Below are 2,330 nucleotides of genomic sequence, written 5' to 3' on the forward strand. Positions count from 1 at the left end.
GAATGAAGCACAGCTCAAGTCACTTTCAAACAGCTTTTTTAGGTTAACATGATGAATTTAAGTGCAATAGTATCTGGATGCAGCCTTAATGATGCAAGCTGAGATTGCATCTCTTGGTTATGCAATATCAGACACAATGCACTCAGTGGAGCTAGTGACATCACTGTGAGGGGTAGGGTTAAGGGTGGGGTTAGATGAGCCCATTAAAAAGCATTGCATACAGATCAGATTGCAACTGCACCAGGTCTGCATCCTTTAAGTGATCAACCTGAAGGCGAGTAAAAACTGACAGTAGAACTTCTGATCACTCCAATTCCAAAGGAAATGACTTAATCTCACCACTGAAATTTCACACGTATGCAAAATAAATAATGATTTCCGTACCCATACTGGTCATTTTTGATCTATTTATCACTTTGATAATGGAGATTTGTCATCACAGCTTATATTATAGTCTGTGTGTAAATCAATTACCAGCTCAAGTCATCTTTTCCACTGGACAACAACACTTGTGACCACAAGTGCTACAACGTCAAGCAGGTAGGCAGATGTGTGGTTTCCTTCCCCTACATTAAAACCATCGCATCTTGTTGATCAGACTAGTTTGATGAATCAACATGACCGGACAAATTTTCACAGCTTGTGTTTTGGTGGTCATTTTCAGGTCCATCAGCGTGTTTGCAGGTAAGTGTATGTGAGATTACACATACAAAGAGAGTGAAGTTAAAGATGGTATATATGTTGTTTTGAGTGTTTAGCTATGATGGTTTGGTGTACACCTTCCTCTGAATAAGAGTAAGAAATAACATACAGAAGCTCTTAATCAACGTGAATCGACTAACCGTAGCGTTTAATTTGTCTGTATTGTGTTTCTGTTTACAGATGGACCTCCGGTGAGTTGTTGCTTCAGACTTGGAGACAGAAGACCACATTTGGACAAAATATTGAACTACAGAATACAAACTAAAGAAATGTGTCCGATAAGAGCGGTCTTGTAAGTAAACTAACAAGTGACTGCCTTTTTGACTTCTTCTTTGACAATCATTGTAATATGAAGTTACTTTAAGTCCATAAAAATCATGACAAGAACCAAATCAAATAATAAAGAGCACTAATAAGAAAGTATCCCTCTATTTATAGGTTCCAGACGGTCGCTGGGAAGACGCTCTGTTCTAAACCTGAAAGTACCTGGACAAAGAGTGCTATGTGGAAGGTGGATGAAGACCAGAGGAAGCTGAGAGCAGGATCCTGAAGCTGTGGAGGAAGCTTCAGTAGACGAACGCAGAGGAACAGAAGATCCAATAACAGCAGAAATACCACTAAACAGCAGAGTTACAACAACAATGCTGACGAGTGAGCAAAAGAACTCCCAGACAACCGCAAATGTCCAATAGAAGGTCAAAGGAAAAATATCAGGAAAGAGATGTGTTAAAGGACAAAAATAGTGAGTTTAAATGGTTTTGCCATTGGTCAGTTTTGTTTTATGGTTTTGTCTGATATGAAAAATGGAATTGTTGTTAAAATTGTTGTAATCTCTGCCTGTACTCTACACATAATCAAAGTAACTAATAGTGTTAAATATTTTTATGATTTTTATTAAAAAAAAATTTGCATTCATTTAAAGATTTGAAATGCATTGTGGGACCTTGCATTGTGGCAACTTTTGATGTTGAAAAGTGGGCCATGTAAACTGCAGTACTGATATGTACAAAATAAAGTTTGTGTTTTTGAACTTTGCACATTGTTAGGAGATGATGGAAGCTTTGAGCTTATTAAAATGTTCAAAAAGAGAGAAAGTGATAATATGAGAATTATCCAGTAGTTGTTTAACTATTATACACTTGTATATACACAATAATAAAATAATAATTCCTTACAGTTCAATATAGCTGTTGGAAACACATCTCTGGCAGTAGTTGTTTGTGTGTGTGATGAAGGCACAAACTATAAGCATGTCCAACGCACAGCATTTTGAAATTTTTTTACAACTTGTCACAAAAATAAATGTCATAAAACTATTTGTGTGCCTGTGTGTATGTAAAATGTACCTTCATGAACCACAGGGGTCCACAGTCTTCCCCATTAAAAGCCCAATACATTATAAAGTTATTTATACCCTAGTAGTTACTTTGTAGCTATACCTTATATAGACGTGTGGATGATGCTGTTGATAATTTTAACTGCTCTTCAGCAGATGGTGGGTAGATGTTGAGCTAGTGGAGAAGTTCTGATCATCATCTAATGCTGCAATTATTCAATGGATTTTACATACAGCATACAGGTGCATAAAAAAGTCTGTTTAAATTAAGCCTTATATCACGCTATTATAA

General features: G+C 36.5%; 1 protein-coding gene across 1 annotated transcript; it reads left to right on the forward strand.

Moving 5' to 3' along the window:
* Positions 1-614: 614 nt before the first annotated feature.
* Positions 615-1,556, forward strand: LOC130246386 (monocyte chemotactic protein 1B-like). The gene is made up of 3 exons (XM_056479320.1): positions 615-684; positions 883-994; positions 1,141-1,556. The coding sequence occupies exons 1-3, from the start codon at positions 618-620 to the stop codon at positions 1,250-1,252; spliced, it is 291 nt and encodes a 96-aa protein (XP_056335295.1). The 5' UTR covers positions 615-617; the 3' UTR covers positions 1,253-1,556.
* The last annotated feature ends 774 nt before the right edge of the window (positions 1,557-2,330 follow it).

The sequence above is a fragment of the Danio aesculapii genome, chromosome 2 (genome assembly GCF_903798145.1).
Source record: "Danio aesculapii chromosome 2, fDanAes4.1, whole genome shotgun sequence".
Lineage (NCBI taxonomy): Eukaryota > Metazoa > Chordata > Actinopteri > Cypriniformes > Danionidae > Danio > Danio aesculapii.

Coding starts and splice junctions, on each gene's coding strand:
- LOC130246386 (XM_056479320.1), top strand. CDS start 618: ATGACCGGACAAATTTTCACAGCTTGTGTTTTGGTGGTCATTTTCAGG. Junction 685..882: donor GTCCATCAGCGTGTTTGCAG/GTAAGTGTATGT, acceptor TTCTGTTTACAG/ATGGACCTCCGGTGAGTTGT. Junction 995..1,140: donor TGTCCGATAAGAGCGGTCTT/GTAAGTAAACTA, acceptor CTCTATTTATAG/GTTCCAGACGGTCGCTGGGA.